This window comes from Phodopus roborovskii, unplaced genomic scaffold (genome assembly GCF_943737965.1).
Source record: "Phodopus roborovskii unplaced genomic scaffold, PHOROB, whole genome shotgun sequence".
In the NCBI taxonomy this organism is placed as follows: Eukaryota; Metazoa; Chordata; class Mammalia; order Rodentia; family Cricetidae; genus Phodopus; species Phodopus roborovskii.
This window is the reverse complement of record NW_026126517.1, coordinates 34,424,833-34,444,564: the sequence shown is the minus strand read 5'-3', so window position 1 is coordinate 34,444,564 and position 19,732 is coordinate 34,424,833. Positions and strand designations below refer to the sequence as shown.

The 19,732-nt window shown below is 40.1% G+C and overlaps 1 protein-coding gene across 1 annotated transcript in view; it reads right to left on the bottom strand.

Moving 5' to 3' along the window:
• Positions 1 to 19,732, bottom strand: part of Edc3 (enhancer of mRNA decapping 3) — a 34,598-nt gene that overhangs the window by 12,395 nt on the left and 2,471 nt on the right. The window contains exons 2-4 of the mRNA XM_051197560.1: positions 18,917 to 19,098; positions 13,512 to 13,813; positions 4,279 to 4,614 (exon numbers count right to left, since the gene is read on the bottom strand). Of these exons, the coding sequence (XP_051053517.1) occupies positions 4,279 to 4,614; positions 13,512 to 13,813; positions 18,917 to 19,080 (802 nt within the window). The 5' untranslated portion in view covers positions 19,081 to 19,098. The remainder of the gene's footprint in view (positions 1 to 4,278; positions 4,615 to 13,511; positions 13,814 to 18,916; positions 19,099 to 19,732) is intronic.

The window sequence follows — 19,732 nt, the reverse complement described above, 5'->3', positions numbered from 1 at the left end:
AATTTGGGACTGGAGAGATGGCTCAGAGGTTAAGAGCATTGACTGCTCTTCCAGAGGTCCTGAGTTCAATTCCTAGCAACCACATGGTGGCTCACATCTATGATGAGATCTGGTGCCCTCTTCTGGCATGCAGTCATACATAAATCTTAAAAAAAAAAAAAGAGGACCATATAGTAGAAAATAAATGGTAGAGGTTATTAATAAAGTCTCCCGATCTGAGATGGCTCAACAGTTAAGAGCATGTACTGATCTTACAGTGGATTGGAGCTTAGTTTCCAGCACCCATGACAAGAGGCTCACAACTTCTATAACTCTAACTCCAGGGGATCCAACTCCCTCTTATAGACTCTGAGGACATTTGGCACTTACATGCATATTACTCAAATACACACACACACACACACACACACACACAACTTTTTCTCAAAAATTAAGTTTCCCCAAATGGAATGGTTCATGAATAGAAAAGAATTTATCAGAACCTTGGGGGGAAAAGAATTCAAATGATTGTCAAGTCATTCTTGATCAAGTCACCTAATGTCACCAACATGAGATGATAAAGATAATGAACTCAATAATACAATCTTACAGAAATGCCATAAAATCAAACGATGTAGCATTACCTATTACCTATTATGCTGCTGACTATAATGCTGCTCCTAAACCTGATGCCATCACCCATTTCAGGCCACAGCTAAGTACCCCATTTCTATATTTGCATATTTACATATTTGGCTGTCCAGCACTCTAAAGGTCCTGAGGTGACTGAATATCTAGATATCTAATACCTAATGTCTGGTACTTAGTATATTTTGTAAATGTTGATGCTTTGAAATAATCTTACTTGAAGTAGCCTTTGCAACTACATTTAAACTCAAATATTTACTGAGTACCCACTAGGAACTTGGAATTGTGCAAGCTGCTTTGCAGTCTACTTTATTTGACAATGAACCCCCAACTCTACAGATAAGGGCACAGACTCATTAGCTTCCTACTGGCCTTATAACTCATGATCCTTCTCACTGAAACTCACAATTACCTTCTCTATCCTTCAGAGTGGCAACTTTACCTTTTTCTTTTTCCAGGCTCAACCACAAAGGATCGCAGAAAAGGGGGGGGGGGGCAGAGGCCTCAAATCACAAAACCAAACATAGCTCTCTGTAAAGTTAAGCAACCTAACTACAGCTAGACTCCTATGGAGATTCTTTCTAAACTATACATCCAATGCCTTTTAGTCCTCTGGCTTATTAATAGTTTGCCTGTTTTCAATCATCCCATATCAAATTCTCCTGTCATGTCTATCCCATCTTTGTGTTTACACTTGATGGTCCAAAATCCTGGTACATTAGTTTCATCATGAGTGTTAGAAATTGATCCTGCCTCAGTGTCTTCTGTCCCACTCACTCTGTGCTAAATCTTACCATAACACCAGGAAGAAAGATTAGGATCATATGATGTTTCTAATCTAAAACCTAAGTTGGGCTCGTGAGGTAGCACAAAGGGTAAAGACACTTGCTACCAAACTGACATACCAGGGCCCCACATGGTAGAAGGAAAGAACTGCCACCTGCAAGTTATCCTCTGACCCCCATGTGAACTGTAGCATGTGTACAACACCAATACATATTTGTGTGCATATGTGTGTGTTACATACAATTTGTTTATTTTTCAAGACAGGGTTTCTCTGTAGCTTTGGAACCTGTCCTGGATGGAACTAACTCTATAGACCAAGCTTGCTTTGAACTCAGAGATCTACCGTCTCTGCCTTCCAAATACTGTGATTAAAGGCATGCACTACTACCACCTGGCTACAATTTTTTTCTAATTAAATAAAAACCCTTCAGTCATTCTCCATGTGTAGACAAGGCTAACAAAGATGTTCAAGGCCCTCTGTGCTCTGGTCCAAATCTGTTTATTGCCTCCTAGTCACCTTTACAAATCTCACCCTCAACCAAACCAGCTAGTAAACAATCTTCCAAGCTTTTTACTCACACTAGTCATCAATACCTGCCTAGTTTATTGATAAACATCCTCCTCTTCTCAGGCCAGAAAATCCTGCCCACGAGCTGCTGTTCTGTTCCTTACTAAAGCTCTCAACCCCATCATAAGTTTGCCTGCCTTTCAACACCTAGCACATTACTACCCACAGCCTCACATAGGGGATCTTTCCATCTCCCAGTGTTCCCCATTCCTATCTCCATACTGAATGAGGATTGAGCCCAGAGCCTTGCGTACATAACTCAAGGTCTTGACTGCTAAGCTAGATCCTAGTTCTTCCTACTACATCCTTTTTCTTTTGTTGTTTGTTTTCTCAAGACAGGGTTTCTCTGTGTACTTGGCTGTCCTGAAATACACTTTATATACCAGGCTGGCTGGAACCCACAGAGATCCACCTGCCTCTGCCTACCGAGTGCTGGGATTAAAGGTATGTACCACCACCACCCAGTTCCTAATACAATCTTAAGAGCAGGTTCAATAAGCACAATATTTTTTTTCTGGTGTTTGTATGCTTGTGGGGGTGCATAATGAGGCCAGAGGTTAACACTCGATGTCACCCTCATTCACTATCTTATTTTTGAAGACCAAGACTAGTATAGACCCTGATAGAAAGCTCCAGGAATCTATCTTCCTTTCTCTACTTCCCCAGGAATGTGCTGCCACTCCTGTTTTTTCGGGGGGTTTGTTTTGTTTTTTAAGATTTATTTATTAATTATGCATACATGTATACCTGCAGGCCGAAGAGAGCACCAGATCTCATTATAGATGGTTATATGCTGTTGCTAGGAATTGCACTCAGGACCTTTGGAAGAAGAGCCAGTGCTCTCAACAACGGAGCCATCTCCCCACTTCCAGTTTATGTGGTTCTGGAGATCTCTCCGCCTCCCAAGTACTGGGAGTAATTGCATGCTCCAATGGACTTGTTGCAGTAGGTTTGTCACTAGGGGGTGGGTTTTGAAGCCTCAATTTGCTCAAGCCACACTTAGTGAAATATTCTCTGCCTGCTTCCTACGGATCCAGATGTAGATCTCTCAGCTCCTTCTTCAGTACCATGTCTGTCTGCATGATGTCATGCTTCCCACCGAGATGATAATGGACTAAACCTCTGAAACTGTAAGCCAGCTCCAATTAAATGTTTTCCTTCATAACAGCTGCCATGATCATGGTCTCTTCACAGCAATAGAAGAAACCCTAACTAAGAGAAATTACCACCTTTGTTTTGGTCTCTTTAGGAAATGTTCTCCTCATTCTCACCATGGACTCTTACCTTTTTATCCACTTAAGTACAAGACAGACCATAATATTCCCAAGCTTAGGAATTCAAGTGGTCTAAATAATTTCAGGAAACCACATACTTCACAATTCAACCACCTCTGCAGAGTCACAAGGATGATAGCCCAGAGAGCTACAGCAGGAATAGGCAGTTGGTAGGTCAGGCCAGCCAGAGCTACATAGTGACACCCTGTCTAAAACAAAATAAACCTTAAAACTAACTGAGTAGAGGCTGGAGTACTGGCTGTCCTTCTAGGCTCCAGTCGCTGCACACATGTATAGACTATATGGAAGCAAAACACCCACATATATAAAATAAAAAAGTAAATCAACCTAAAAGAAAATCACCAAGGTAATAGAACAATACTATAATACAGAGGCTTTTTTTTTTCCTCTTCTTTTTTGCAAGGGGTGGGGGAATGTGGGGTATGGGAGGGTGCTGAGACAGGGTTTCTCTGTGTAACAGCTCTGTAGACAAGGCTGGCCTGGAACTCACAGAGATCCACCTTCCTCTCAACTGATGGTTTTAAAGGCACGCATCCACCACCACCCGGCTACAGTGGTGTTAGGTAGATTTTTTTAGCCAGCCAAACCCTCAAATGACCAAGATATTGAGAAATAAGAGCAGCAGGACAAACAAATGTAATTTATAGGAACTCCAATTTTAGCACATGGATTTTATCCATCTACAGTTCTTCTTGGATCAGCCAATAACTAATAAACAGAGCTACATTTCTGGTGAAGTATACAAACAGTTATCAGGAAAACCAGACTGTAGATTAACATGGAACCTGCCAGATACAGGACATAAAGGGACAAGTTCTGAAACTGCCCCTCCACCATAGTTCCATGACAAGTTAGCCACCATCCCCAACCGACAATAACACTGCATCAACTGCCAACTCACTAATTTCTGATTCAAGATGCTGACTTTCAAACAATTGGGTTTTTCTGTTTTAAGCATATTCAAGAGGAAGAGCACCCCATGGTGGATTCAACGTAACTCACCTGTGCAGAACTCCTTGCTCACACCGTGTGGTACTGTGATCCTACGGTAGACAATAGGCTCTGATTCCAAGATGTTTTCATCATGGCGATACCTAGCAGGTCGTTCATTGGGGACACCCCGGGAACGGGTGCCGCTTCTTCTCTCATAAGTGTCAATCTCCTCAAATACAGCTGCCTTGTCAAAGAGGGCCAGGTTCCCCTCAAAGTCAAAATCTGTATCTGGGATCTCCTCGATATCATCTCCAAAACATTCATCATCCTTATTTTTCATTTGACCATTTTTTAAACCACTTTTCTTTGGGGTTGCCTGGTTTGGGTGCCTGCTACTAGATGACCCTGGGGAAGAAAATAAAGAACAAAGTCAGTATGTCCATGTACAGTATAAATGGAAAATATTAGTCATCTGAGAGTGTTACAGGAACCAAAGGGAAAGGTAGGGCATTTTTAAATCACCTGAAGTAGAAAAAAGAGCAAGAGCACAAATCTCATGTGGAATAATAAAGTTGTAAAACCACCCAAATAACTAAACATGAAACATCTTTTTTTTTTTTTTTTTTTTTTTTCCCCAAGACAGGGTTTCTATGTGTAGCCCTCGCTGTCCTGGAACTCACTTTGTAGACCAGGCTGGCCTCAAATTCATAGAGATCCACCTGCCTTAGCCTCCCAAGTGCTGGGAGCTCCCATGTGCTACCACTGCCTGGACTCCTGCAAATCTTAATCAGTGCTGCCTTTCATAAGGGAAGAGGTGGTAACAGAAATTTGTCAATAAACCTCCTAAACTTGTCTTGAACACCCAAACAGCTAGGATTACAGCTGTGCACTACCACCAAGGCAACAGAAGCTTATCAAATGACAAGTAGGACAAGAGCTACAGCATAGCCACCAAGGTAAAAGAATGAAGTCTACAGGGAGACATTGTTCAGTTCTTCTCCGCACACCCAATAAGGTCCTTTCTAAGTTAATTTACTCTCAGGCAAGCTCACAGCTGGCAAGAATCCAGACAACAGAGTCCGGGATAGTCTAGAATGTCTTTCAATCTTGGTTTACCATGATCTCTTTTTCTCAAAACTTTATCTCTTCTATACATACGCATTTTCTGCACTATCAAAGAAAAGTGACCACAGCAAAATAAACAGCAACACTGCAGCAACCAGCCACCGTGTCTGTAGATTCTACTTGGCTGCTGTGTGTTGATCAACACTACAATAGCAGCCAAAGAGAAAGCCTTGTTAAATTCTCCAAACCAACCATTCACAGAGAATAAATGACCCCTATACATACAAGTAGGCAACTCATTTCAGTTCAACTGCATTGTTCTCTTTTCACAATCCTTTACTGTGCCAAGAGTTAGAAGATATTTAATCCAGTTTTGTCATCAAAATGATATAATTCTAGGGGCTGAGGAGATGGCAGTCATTAAAGTATGTGTGAGCAAACAAGAGGACCTAAGTCTGGATCCCTAGCATGGATATAAAAGCTTGATGTAAAGGGGGACGCATTTGTAACTGAACGATCCTTGACAGCTTATTGGTAATCCAGCCAGCCTAGCCAATCAGTAAATTCCAGGTTAAGTGAGAGATTTTTGTCTCAAAAAATAAGGTGGAAAGGAATGAAAGAGGACACCAATGTTGACCTCTGCCACCCACATGCACATGAGGATGTGCACTCGCATGCACATATGCATATAACCACATAAACACAAGCATACAGTTACAGAATTAAGAGATGGAATTGAAGCCCAGATGGCAGAGTACTTGCCATGCACACATTAATCCCTGGGTTCAATTTCTAGCACCATAAGGACTGAGAATGGTGGGGCAAACATGAGAAGGGAGGCGAGACAGTGAGAACTCAAGATCATCCATTGGCCTAGGCTACATGAGATCTTGTTTTAAAAACAAAAAGCAAGAATTATATATAATCATATATCCACTGTTCAACTTCCTAGGGCTTCAATTTCCAATAAGCAAAATGTCCACAGCACAGTTTCTAGGCAGTCAATAAACAACTGACAAATTAATCAACACTAGGTGGCCTTTTTAACATTATTCTGAAGAGTATATATTATGCAAATATAACTCATGTTTTTCTAATACCTCAGTATGGAATATGTGACCTTGGTCTCTGAGAAGAAAAACAAAAAACATAATGGGGGGAAAGAGAAGAGAGACACCTTTAACAATTCAAATTATAAGCCACTACAAAATAAGTGGTTTAGACTACATTCCATTTCCGATGGTTTGCCAAACATTTACTGAAAGAATGCTGAGTGATATAAATAGGTGCTGGGAATACATTATATATAATCAATACTAACTAAGGAGAAATAAAAAAATGCAAACAGTGAAAATGTGGTGTGGATTCAAATCTTAAAACGTTTATAGGTGCTTGTGTCCCCACAAGATGTCAGATGTCCTGCTCTATTATCACTCTCCAGCTTATTCCCTTGAGAGAGGGTCTCTCACTGAACCTGGAGGTAGGTTGGCAAGCCCCAGAGATCCTCCTGCCTCTGACCCCCACCACATTGGGGTTGTAGGTACAGGATGTACTCAGATTTCACTTTTGTGCTAGAGATCTGAACTCAGGTCAGCATGCTTTCATAGCAAATGTTCCTGCCCACTGAGCCATCTCCTCAGCCCAGAAATTCATAAAGTGCCAGGAGAAAATAGAGCTGGATTTAGAAAGGGAGAAGAGGTATGAAAATCCAAGAATACTACACCATTAGTAATATTTGTAGTTAAAAGCAAGAAAGAACAGGACAAAAAGCCAAGCCTTCAAAAGCATCAACTATCTACTGGGAAACGGGCATGTAACTCAATTGCCTCTCTGATTGATGTGCTCATCCCCAGGTCCAAACAGGATAATCCACTGGGACGAAGAAGATAATACAAAACATTTTATTCACTTTTAATTAAAAAAATATAGGAAACAGCTGGGCATTGGAGGCGCATGTCTTTAGTCCCAGCACTCGGGAGGCAGGGGCAGGTAGATCTGAGTTCCAGATCAGCCTGGTCTACAGAGCTAGTTCCAGGACAGGCTCCAAAGCAATACAGAGAAACCCTGTCTTGAGGGGGGCGGGGGAATCATAGGAAATCACACTTCATGAATTTAATATGCTTATGGAAACTGGCATCTGATATGAGGTTTCATGTCACTATCATTTTTGAAGCATCTTAAGAAAATACGTGTGTCCATGTAAGTGAACTTACATAACTTTCTTGCCCTAGAACACACTATGCCATGTAGTCCTGTAGCAATTCTGGAAAGCTAGAATTAGATTTATGTGCCACACAGTTGGCTGTATCAATATTTAAATGATAATGAGTACCAGTAAAAATTGATCAGTAACTTGCTGGCAGAGCATTCACCTAGCATGCAGGAAAAACAGGTTTAATCCTCAGCACTGGGGGAGAATAAGATCACCCAATTAAAAATAACAAGCTTATTCTGTATATAAATCCACAGGTTATCACTAATAAACGTCATCCTAAATATGTCATATAAGCTTAAAAGTTAAATCCAACCAAGCTGTTTCTGCAAATAAGGTTTCAGAAACACTGTAATATTCATCTGTCTATAAATGATTTAAGGCAGTTTTGCTGTAGTTTTGTACTTTGTTACAAAGGCAAAATTAAGTATTCCAGATGAAGATTGTAGTCTGTAAAGCCTAAGATATTTTCCATCTGGTCTTATTTAACTGGATTTGGAAATAACCTTCAAAGACTCTTGTGTTAAGTTTGATCCCAAAGCATCAACTTTCAGGTGTGGGGTTTTGGGAAAGTGATCAGACACTGAGGCTCCAACCTCATTAATCAGTACATAATTTGATGTTCTGGGATGTGATGGAAACTGAGGAAGCTGGGTCTAACTGAAGGGAGTAGGTTCCTCGGACAAATCCTTGTCCCCAGTATCTTCTCTATGTCATGTCCCCATTCTGTATGCCACATGGTCTAATTCTTTTTGTTTTGTTTTGTCTTGGTTTTCTAGACAAGGTCTCTCTATGTAGCCCTTACTGTATACCAGGCTTGCCTTGAATTCACAGGCATCTGCCTGGCTCTGCCTCACAAGTACTGGGATTAAAGGCATGTATCACTGTGTTAATTTGTATTTTTGTCTCATATCTAATGTATACACAGGTGTGCTAAAAGTTAATAAATTATTGAACCAATTAAGAGCTCTTATGACTGTCATAGAAATGTATAATCTGAATACAGGACACTTAATGAAACAGTATCAGTCAAAAACAACAAAGTTAATAGCATCTACTCAATTTTGTGCTAGATAATGAGGAGATACTGAAATGCTAAGTACAAAATCAAAGAAAATAACCCTAGATGGCTGTAGAGCTTTCTCAGCATGCTGACAAAACACCCCACTACAAAGGTAGCACGGTCCATGATAGAAAATGCTGTTTGAGCTAGGGGTTGATGGCTCACACCTTTAATCCCAGCACTTGGGAGGCAGAGGCAGGCTGATCTCTATGAGTTTAGACCAGCCTGGTCTACAGAGAGAGTTCCAGAACAGGCTCCAAAGCAATAGAGAAACCCTGTCTTGAGGGGAAAAAATATGACTTTATAATTTTAAATTTATTATTAATATATGTGTGTACATCTGTATCCATGACACAATGCCCTTGAACTTCCACCTCTCATCTGCATAGCACCAAAGGTCCAGTTAATGTGGCACTGGGAATCTAATCCAGATTTTCAAGCTAGGTATGCACTACAACAACCAAGCTACACCACCAGCATGACAAATAAGATTTGTACTAATACAGTGATCTATACACTTAATAAACCATAAGTGGTCTCCCTCTGTAACCTGGACTAGATGACTGATCCATTCATCCATTTGGAAAGTTTTCTGACAGCCACAGAAACTATTCTTTAAACCCATCCTCACCCAACCGTAGCCTTGGCTGTCTTAACATTCACTATGTAGACCTGGAACTCACAGAGATCCAACTGCCTTTGCCTCAAGTGCTGGGATTAGGGATTAAAGGTGTGGGCCACCACTGTATTTATTCTAAATCTTATCAGCATTAGATTAGCTAACTAGAACCAACAAATTCCTCAATTTATAACTCACCTTGGAAGAACACTTACAAGAACAGAAAAGAGGGCTTGAGAGTTGGCTCAGTAGTTAAGAGTAGTTAAGAGTACTGTTTGTTCTTCCAGAAAATCCAGCAGCACACAACCATCTGTAGCTCTAATTCTAGGGCATCCAATGCACTCTTCTGACCTCAGGCATTAGGCAGGCACAAGGTTCATATCATACATGCAGGTAAACAGTCACACACACCTTTAACCTCAGCACTCAAGAAGCACAGGCATGTGGATCTCTTTGAGTTCCAGATTAGTTAGGGCTTCTTAGACAAAACAGGCAAAACTAAACAACAAAAAAACCTGAAAACAAGTTCTTACAGTAATTTTCTTTATAACTACTAAAAGATGGAAGCAATCAAGATTCCTTTCAACATAAGTAAAAGGTTAAACAAATGGTGACACATCCATAAACTAGAATATTATTCATCAATAAAGAAAATGGCATACCAAGCCACAAAGACATGAATGAATCTTAAATGCATATTGCAAAGTCAAAGAAGTCATTCAAAAAGGCTACATATTGTGGGATTTAATCTGTGACATTCTGGAAAATGAAAACTACAGCAGCTATCAGGAGAAAGCAGAGAAAAAAGGAGACAGTTGAACAGATGAAGCACAGGAGATTGTTTAGGACACTGAAACTATTCTACATGACACTGTAATGACACACAATCATGCATTTGGTGAAAACCAACAGAACTTAATAACAAAAAGAGTAATAAGCCTTTATGTGTGCAAATAATGAATTTCAAGTTATTGAGTAGTTTGAAGAATCTCAGAATGGTATGAAAAATGGCAGTCCATCTGTATTATGAATATAAGAAACAAATCAACAACATGGATGAAAAACCTAAGTAACTCTGAAAATAAACGCAGTCTATAAGATGAAAGGCAAGAGGAATTACACGTAAACATTACTTTCTATGTCAATCTCCCATAGGGATGGGGACTACAAGTTAGTAATTCTGATATAGATTAAGTATTCTTCATCTAAACTGCTTGGGACCAGAAGTGTTTTAGATTCTACGAATATCTGTATATACATAAGCTATCCTAGGGATAGGACCCAAAACTAGACACAAAATTCATTTATATTTCACATATACTTTTTACACATAGCTGAAGGTGATTTTATATAATATTTTCAGTGTACCTGAATTTTGATGGCAATCTGTCACATGTGAATAAGTTTGGAATTTTTCAACTGTGTCATTCTATTAGTGTTCAAGTTTCACATTTTAGAGCACTTTAAATTTTAGATTTTTCAGATTGGTGATGCTTAACCTGTATCATTAGAATCAAGTAATAAGTAGGTGGCAAATGGCAGGAATCAATCACTCGCAGTTGGAGTGTAAGATTACAATAAATGTAAGAAGGTAAAAATGATCTATAATGGAAGTAGAGAGGTGGCTAGCGGTAAAGAGCCCACATGGAGGCTCAAAACTGCCTAAAACTCCAGTTCCAAAGAATCTGACCCACTCTTGAATCACTGCAGCATGTGGTACTCAAAAACTCATACAAGCAAACACACATGTAAATAAAAATAAATCTTTAAAAATCTAATCCATGAACACTGACATGGTTTCTGTTGCTCTGATAAACACTATAACCAAAAACAACAATGAAAGGAAAGGGTTTATCTGGTTTACACTTTCCAATCACAGTCCATCGCTGAGGGTAGCCAAGGCAGACACTCAAGCAGAGTAGAAACTAGGAGGCCAGAAATGAATGAAGCAGGCAGGGTCACGGAGGAATGCTGCTTACTAGCTTCCTTCTCTCCACGGTTTGTTCCCTTGCTTTGACACACAACCCAGGACAACCTGCAAAGTAGTGGCACCACCCACAGTGGGCTGGGCCCCTTCTACATCAATCATTAATCAATAAAAGGCCCCCACAAACATGCCTAAAAGTCAGTCTGTTGGAGGCAATTCCTTAACTAAGGGTTCTTCCTGCTAGCTGACCCTAGTTTCTGTCAAGTTCACAAAACTAACCTGCACAATGAGATAATAGATTAAAGTCGGAGACATCAATAGATTCATATTTAGCATGGTGTAGTATACATGATTCCATATAAATTATAAGCCTGTTGAATATAGACACATTTGTTTCTTTGCTGTCAGTTATAAGGATGACAGTGGTTAGCAAAGAGCAAAGTCCACATTTTGGTGGGGTTTTTTGTTTGTTTGTTTGTTTTGTTTTTTCAAGACAGGTTTTCTCTCTATTGCTTTGGAGATCTGATGCTCTCTTCTGGTGTGCAGGCAGAACATTATAGACATAAAAGTAAATAATTCTTAAAAAAAAAAAAAAAGTAAGACTAGTATGCTGGATAGTTTTGTGTCAACCTGACATAGGTTGGAGTCATTTGAGAGGAAGGAACCACAATTGGGAAAATACCCCCACTGGATTGGGATGAGGGCAAGCTAGTAGGGTATTTTCTTAAATTAGTAATTGATGGGGTAGGGGTGGACATTGTGGGTGGTATCATCCCTGGGCTGGTTGTCCTGAATTCTATGGGAGGGCAAGCTAAGCAAGTCTTGAGAACAAGCCAGTAAGCAGCACTCCACCGTGGCCTCTACATCAGCTCCTGCCTCTGGGTTCTTGCCCTGCTTAAGTTCCTGTACTAACCTCCTTAATGATAAACTGTGATGTGGAAGTGTAAGCTAAATAAATCCTTTCCTCCCCAAGTTGCTTTGGCCATGGTATTTCATCACAGCAATAGTAACCCTAAGACAGATTATCATTTAGAAGTAATTTTTTAAATATTTATTTTTATGTGTACCTATGCATGTATGTATGCAGGTACCAGGTACCCAAAGAAACCAGAGGAGGACCTTTGGAGTTGCAGGCAGTTGTGAGTCACTTGACTTGGGTGCTGACAACTGAACTCAGGTCCTCTGAAAGAACAGCTCTTAGCTACTGAGCTATCTTTCTAGGCCTAGAAGTAATTTTTTAAAATTGTATTTATTTTATTACTTTATGCATATAAGTGTTTTGCACTTATATGTGTACCACATGTGTGCTTGGTGCCTTTGGAAATCAGAAAAGGGTATCAGATTCCTAGGACTAGAGTTATGGACAGTTATAAACCACCATTTGGGTGGAATCAAGCACCCAAGAACTTCTACAAGAACAAGTACTTTTAACCAACAAGCTGACTATCCAGCCTTCCTAGAAGGAATTTTTAAAACATTCATATGTATTTATGACATAGTAATAGATGTGAACAAATCTGTTATGTATCAAAATTACATTACTCTAGCACACATGTTAAAAAACATTACAGGTTCTAGTGACCCATCTATGGTTCTATAATCAGCAGGTGGAATTCAATAATCTGTTACTAGCAAACAAAACTGGAAAGCAATGTATTCCAGTATATATGCTCTCCTTAATGTTCTAGTGGATATGGTAAACACAACAAAATTTAAGTGACCAGTTTGGGGTCTGGTAAGACTGTTCAGAAAATAAAGGCACTTGCTACCAATCCTGTCAACCTGAGTTTGATCCCCAGGCCCTACATGATGGAAGGCGAGAACCAACTCCCGAAAATTGTGCTCTGACCTCCACATGCACATACCTGCACACATACACAGAAATAAATAAAAAATAAGAGTAAAATAGTAAGTTTGGGCTAGGGATGAAGCTTGGTGGCAGAATGCTTGCCAGGTATATACTCTGGGTTCAAGCCACAGCACCTCAACAAACAAAAAACAATCAGTTTGTCAGAAATGATGATAACAGTGATGCCTACACTAGTCTTCTCTCTGAGAACAGAAGTCTTAATCAAGAATCAACTAATACAGCCCAAGTAGAGTCAATTCAGACATCACAATCACCACCAGTTATCAGATTTAAAACACCAATATGGTGCAGAGCTCCAACTTTCCTGAAGGAAGAAAAATAGAAGACTGGGCAAGAAGCTTAGGTCTACCTCTAATAACTCCTTTTCTTTTCCTTGAGTCTCTTAAGGGACTAGCCCTAGAGAGATAGAAGCATCCTATTTTTCTATGAAACTCTGCCAGTGCCCCTTTTATAAAATAAGGGATTCACTTAAAGAGTAACAGGAGGTAACAGCTTACAACACTCAAAACACTAGGTCATGAGAAATAGCAATTTGACTGTACTTACAAGAGTTGTGCCGACGACGGAAGCTTTTGGACTGACTCAAGGATTCCAGGTGCCTGTCCACATAACTCTTTGAGCACTGCTGCTGCTGAGGAGAAATGGCAACATCCTGGCTCTTCACATCTGTCCTCTTAGGGATGTTCTGAGGGGTACTACTAGAAGAGGTTGGCTTCTTGACCACCTTGCTTGTACCATTCTGACTGATACCCACTTGGCCTAATTCTGTCTGATGAAGGTCTCCAAACTGTTGGTTGTCTCCAGGACCTGGTATCTCCAAGATTTTTAATTCTGTAATATCACCTGCCCTGAAATACACAAAAGTCTGAGTCTTAAAATTATAACAGCAATAGAAAAGTTGTAAGAATGAAACTGGGATTAACGGAAATCAGCTACCCCTCTGCAAAGCTGCACTTCAGGGAGTTATCAGCATTTAAAGACAGTGCTCAGCCACCAACTTTCAACTCATACGCTACCAGCCTTTAGAGAGAGAGAGACAACTGTTAATAACAAAATTCTATAGCCATCTTAGGTTTTCATCTTAGGCTTTCAAAATTCTTTCACCCACTTTCTCATTCAACAAGTATATGTAATTTCCTTGCTATGTGGTTAGACCTGGGTGTTAGTGACCTTTTAAAATTCTTTCACCTACTTACTCATTCAACAAGCATATATAATTTTCTTACTAAGTGGTAAGCACTGGGCTAGGAGCAGGCACAGGACATACTTATAAATATCTCAGTTTGAACACTGGAAAAGACACATATAAACAATCAAGTGTCAAATATAAGACAGACAAAAGCACAGAGCACTAGAGATCCCAGACACAAAACAGCTGAATTCATACTGCATACGGACTACTTAAGCTAAGTCTGGGTGTGCACAGTGGGAGACGTTAAAAGCAAATCAAGCAGAGAACAGCAGGGAGAAAGGCATTTCAGCCATAGGTTCAGAAATGAAAATGTGATGTCATCCACAGGAAGAACTGCCAATGTTGTCTATTATATAAGGAAAGAAACTTGTAGAGGGCCATCAGGAAAATAAAGTGATAACCAGGGCCCAAATCATGAGCACAATGGGCTTTTCCCATGCCAAAAGGGAGGAGGGGGAAACCAGGACACTGTAGCTCCTGCCTGAACCCTACCTCTGGGAGGCTAGTATGCTTTACATAAAGAATTAAAAGACAGCCAGGACTACACAGACCTTGTCACAAAAGAGTCAGAAAGAATCCTTATTCTTTTTCGAAAGCCCTCTACTGCTATATGGCTGTCTGATATAATGTGGAGAATGTCCATGCTGGCAACTCAAATGGCATGGCTTTCTTCGCTTTTTTACTCTACTGGGCAGCTGCTGAGATAAGGATTTTCTTTCAAACGCTAATAAAAGCATCCTCTCAAGCTTACATTTGGGGGAAATGTATTAAGATTCTTAAATTTTCTTTTTAAGTCCCCTCCCCTTGGAGCCTTGTTAGCACATGCTAACAGGTCTCTGTGAGTTCAAGTCTAGCCTTGTCTATTTAGTAAGTACCAGGCCCTGTAGTCAGTCTACATTTTGAGACCCGGTCGCCAAAAAAATTTTTTTCCCTTAGGGTGCAGAGATGGTTCGAGGTTAAGAAGACTGGTTATTCGTCAAGAGGACTCACACTGTCTGTAACTCTAGTTTCATGGGATCCAACACCCTCTTCTGGCCTCCCTAGGCACCAGACATGTGGTACACAACATATAATGCAGTCAGATACTCATAAGAATAAATTTCAAAACTTTAAAAATACTCTCAGCTAGAGGGATAGCTCAGCCGTTAAAGCCTAGGCTCACAACCTAAAAATACTCTACATTTATTTATTCATTATACATGGGAAGGTGGAGATGAGGGTACAGGGCGTCACAGTGTGCACATGGACGTCAGAAGACAACTTGGAGTTGGTTCTGGGGATTGAACTCAGGCTGTCAGGCTTATTGGTAAGCACCTTTACTTGCTGAGCCACTACACTAGCCCAATCCTTAAATTTCTTAACTTCGGTAAATGGTGTCAACAATAGACCTCTGGAAGAAGAAACATGCAAATAAACAGTTGTCCAGCTTGTAAGTCTTCAACTGAGGACATCTTATAGATTATTCAATTGGGAAGGACCAGGAGACAAAGTAAGTACAATTCACACAATGAATTTCAAAGGACGAAACATCTGAGTTCTTACCAAAATACATAAAAAAGTACAAAGATTATGTAGAGCCCAGCTTAAACTGTAAGCTGCAGCACCATACTGGGTCACACAAGTGAACTTGGGGTTTTGACAAACTTGGCGATAGTAAAAGATCTCTGAACATACAATGACCAAAAATGAGTTCAAAATCAAACATATAATAAATCCAATGTGTTTCTGTAGGCTATGTGTTATGCATGCTGACATGCCATCCAACCCAGTATCACTGCCTAAAACATCTCAGCTCAAAGATGAGATTACTGCACATTATAAACTGCAGGGTTTCTACTCTACAAAGGTCTGATAGAAACATAATAGTTTTATTATGAAAACAAAGACTTTCAATATCTTCCTACAGTCATTTCTCAGTATGTAAGTATCAAATTAGCTAATTTCCAAAGTGTATAGTGTTAGAAGTTTGATTCTAAAACTTGCTGCTTACTAACTTAAGTTTCATTAAAAAAAGAAAAAAAAGCCAGGCAGTAATGGCTCACACCTTTAATCCCAGCACTCAGAGGAAGAGGCAGAGGCAGGGAGATCTCTGACTTCCAGGCCAGCCTGGTCTACTGGACAAGTTCTAGTACAGCCAGGGCTACACAGAGAAACCCTATCTCAAAACACACACACACACACACACACACACACACACACACAAAGGTTGGGCTGGAGAGATGGCTCTTCATAAGAGCACACTTATGGCTCTTCCAGAGGACCTGGGTTCTATTCCCAGCACACACATGGCAGTTCACAACTGTCACTCCAGTTCTCTTCTGACTTCCTACATGCACACAGAGCACACACACACACACACTTGAGTACACACATACACACATTAAAATAATTTTATTTGTTTGCTTGTTTTTTGAGATAAGGTTTTTCCTCTGTGTAACAGCCCTGGCTGTCCTGGAACTCACTTTGTAGACCAGGCTGGCCTTGAACTAAAAGATCTACCTGCCTTTGCCTCCCAGTGCTGAGATTAAAGGTGTGTGCCACTACCAGCCAGCACATATATATTTTAAAGGAAGTTAAAATGAATTTTGCTTAGTACAGAATTTTCTATCATTTCTGAAATGGCTCTAAATACACTTGTTCCATTTTATGCCACACATGTGAATCATCATTCCCAGCACAGACAATTATAAAATCAGTGTATCAGTTAACATGAAAAAATGAAAATATTTTGTGTAGTACATCAAATATTCACCCAAGATTGAATTCTTTAGGTAAAAATAAATAAGCACAGCCACCTCATTAGTATCCAACTACATTTCACATTTAATACCATAGAATTATTTTTAAATCACTTCTTTATGGTTGAATAGCACTAGTTTTATTTATATGCCTACTTTCTATGCCTATATGCTATAGTTACTTTAAAATGTCTAAGAACCAGACATAGTGGCTCATTCTTTTAATCCCAGTAATGGGGAGGCAGAGGCCAGCAGAACTCTGTGGATATGTTTCTTGTATTGGTTAATGAATAAAGCACTGTTAGCCAATAGGAAAGCAAAATAGGCAGGACTAGGAGACTAGGAGGAGAGAGGAAGAAGTAGGGAAGAAATTCAATATGGAGGACGGAGAGAGTAGAACGCCGGGCCCTCTCTCCGGTAAGATGAGACCATGTGGAAATACTTAGGTCAATAAAATATATCTAATACAGCGTCTCTATGTGTTATTTGAGGCTGGTACAGCGGTGGGACCAGACCAGCAGGGAAAACATACTCATAACACAGGCCAGCCTGGGCGGCATGTTGAAACCCTATCTCAAGAGTCTAAGAAAAAAGAATGTTTATGTAGAAAAGTTTAGAAGCTCTAATCCAATGTTGAGAAAAAAAAGTCAGAACCCAGAATAAACCAATCTTTGAACCTAAAAAGAAAAATGTTAGAGGCAAGTTGAAGAAACCAAGAGAAGGGAACACTCCTGAATTTGGCAATTAAATCATATGTAAGCCAGTCAAGAGATAATCAGGATGACAGAAAAAAACAAACAAGAGACTAGAAAAATAAAGCTTCAAAACCGAGTGAAGGCAAATTATTTTCATCTGAACAATAGTACGGACTCCAACGGGGGAGGGGAGCTTCACATGAGGGAGGTCAATTATTAGAACACAGAAACAGTACAGCAAATGTTGGTGCTCAAGACACAGAAGAGATGAAATAAGGTCTTAAAGAGGAAGAGTACATCTCAAACACAAATGAAAAGAACCAGGCCAGAAACCACAGAGATAAGCAGCTCAGAGAAGGTACCCCTGAGGCTAGAACAATGCCTCATCAGTAAGTGCACCTGCTGCACTTGGCTCTGGTGCACACCTTTAATCCCAGCACTAAGAGCGACAAAGGAATCCCAATCTGTGAGTTTGGGGCCAGCCTGGTCTCAGAGTCCAGAACAACCAGGGCTACAGAGAAACCCTGTCTTGAAAATCAAAAACAAACAAACAAAACACAAAAAAGGGCACTTCTGCTCTTACAAAGAACTCAAATTCAGTTTTCAGCAGCCACATTGGTCTGTAACTCTAGCTCCAAGGCATCCAACCTTCTTCTGGCCTCTGCAAGTAACTCAACATACCCCAGATACAAATGCATAATTAAAAATAATCTAAAAAAAACTAAAAGAAAAAAAAGAAAAAGAAAGGTACTCAACCAAAAGGTTGTATGGGCAGGCATCAATATGAAGGAATTGCTCAGAAAAATAAGGAAGCTCACACCTGACATCCTATTTGGGAATATAAATACAGGAGGATACTCTCAAAGTGATGAAGATGGGGATGTGAAGATACAACTGAATAAACTCTGTTGATTAATATTAAGAAAAGAACTCCTATAATTAAGGACTTTAGTTACTGGCTATAGTGTGCTCCTGAGGACAAATCAGACAAATCTACAAAGACATACACATTTATGCTAAGGGGGGAAAATGATGCCACCTTTGATGCAGAAAAGCACATATAATATTGAAAAAAAAAACTTCGATGAATTTAAATAAAATGCCATGTCTAACAGAGGTAATAAACAGGTTTCATGAACCCTTAATCATTAGCTTGAAACTGTATTATAACATAGAGTCTTCCCTGAGAGTAGCAGCAGAACTCTAAGACCCATAAGACTATGAGCTCTCCTTCCTGACAAAACACAATGCAAAACAGAACCCAGACAAGAAAACAGTCAATCAGACCACCAGACTGGGATTTTGAGTTTTAGTCAGGACACTTACCGAAAGGTGACTTCTGGTACAAGACACTTCACTCCATTGTGGAAGGGCCGAGTAAGAGAAATGGTCTGGCTGACCTGATCCACTGCTGACACTCTTCCCTGATAGACACCCAAGCTATCTCCACAGTTGATTGACACAATACTGCCTAGCCAATCCATAGCCATGTTCCAGATGTGGAGTCACTGTGAAGAGAAGGAGCCGTTCAGTGCACCGTGAAGAAAAACTTACATCAGCAAGTATGTCAGGTTCTCTGTACTTAGTGCTATTTGGCCACACTCTGTCGGAAGTAAAGTATTAAAAAAATAATAAGACAGTTTCGGTAAGAAGAGGCCCATAATGGCACACACCTCTATATTATTTTCTACTTTTGTTTTATTGGTTTGAGACAGGGTCTTACCATTGTAAGTGGCTGGCCTAAAACTAGCTACATAGACCTCAAACTCATAGAGATTTGTCTGCCTCTACCTCCTGAGTGATGGCGTTAAAGTTATATATCACCATACCCAGCTGAAAACACCTTTAGTTCCAGTGTTGAGGGTGTAAGAGGGGAGACAGAGGCAAGTGGATCTAAGCTGAGGCCAACCTGGTCTACACAGAGTTCTAGGTCAGCAGGACTACACACTAAGACTCTGTCTCAAAAACCAAAACCAAAAACCTTTTTCTGTAGTGACATGCAGATTAATAAGTAGGGACATGCAGATTAATAAGCAATATTGATATACAGGTATACAAAGACCATGTAGACACCAGGTGGTGGTGGCACGTGCCTTTAATACCAGCACTCCAGAGGCAGAGCCATGGTTTGAGGCCACCCAG